General features: G+C 66.1%; 1 protein-coding gene across 1 annotated transcript; it reads left to right on the top strand.

Annotated features, from left to right (window-relative positions):
* Positions 1 to 219, top strand: AURANDRAFT_16677 (hypothetical protein; the record flags this gene model as incomplete). Its single annotated transcript, XM_009039978.1, has 1 exon — positions 1 to 219. A coding segment is annotated over one exon (219 nt), but the record flags the coding sequence as incomplete, so codon positions are not given.
* Between the last annotated feature and the right edge of the window lie 610 nt (positions 220 to 829).

The raw sequence follows: 829 nt of genomic DNA on the forward strand, positions 1-829 counted from the left end.
AACGACTTCACGCCGCTCGAGTTCGAGGAGATCGTCGACCTCTTCCAGGAGTACGACCGCTCCGGCGACGGCGAGATCAACTGCGACGAGCTCTTCGACATGATGCGCGCCCTCGAGATGGACCACAGCGTCGACAAGGCCGCGCAGCTCATGAAGGACATCGACGCGGACGGGTCCGGCCAGCTCGACTTCGGCGAGTTCTGCGCGCTGCTCGCGAAGGTGAAGCGCGGCGACGTCGAGATGCACGGCTTCGCGAAGTTGACGGAGGACATCGGCGCGACGCCCGTCGCCGTGCTCAACCTCGAGGTCGTCAAGCGCGGCCTCAAGTCCGTCTACCGCTTCGTCGAGACGCGCGAGGCGACGGCCATGTACGACCAGTACGAGGTCATGGAGGTCACCCTGTCCGGCCACTGGTTCGAGATCGTCCAGGGCGTCCCTTCCGAGTCCTACGGGGACCGGCGCTTCCAGGGCATCGGCAAGACGACGCGCGACGCGAAGCAGAACGCGGCCAAAGCCGCGCTGACGAAGCTCCGCGCGACGATGCCGGGCATCAAGTTCCCGCCGGGCACGATCCCCGACGAGTGGATGGAGTGGTGCCGGCGGAATTTAAGGCGGGGCGCGAAGATCGAGGACATCCTCAAGACGCTCGTGACGAAGGGGTTCCAGCCCGCGAAGAATTCCGAGTTCATGCAGAAGATGCTGCTCATGCGGTCCTTCGCGCGGACCTTTGGCGAGCCCTTCGCGCCGAGGGACTGGGTGCCGAGCCCGCGCTACCCGGAGATCGGGAACCGCCTCGGCCAGCGCGTCGAGGTCGACATCTCGGGCAAGC

This window comes from Aureococcus anophagefferens, assembly GCF_000186865.1.
Source record: "Aureococcus anophagefferens unplaced genomic scaffold AURANscaffold_13, whole genome shotgun sequence".
In the NCBI taxonomy this organism is placed as follows: Eukaryota; class Pelagophyceae; order Pelagomonadales; family Pelagomonadaceae; genus Aureococcus; species Aureococcus anophagefferens.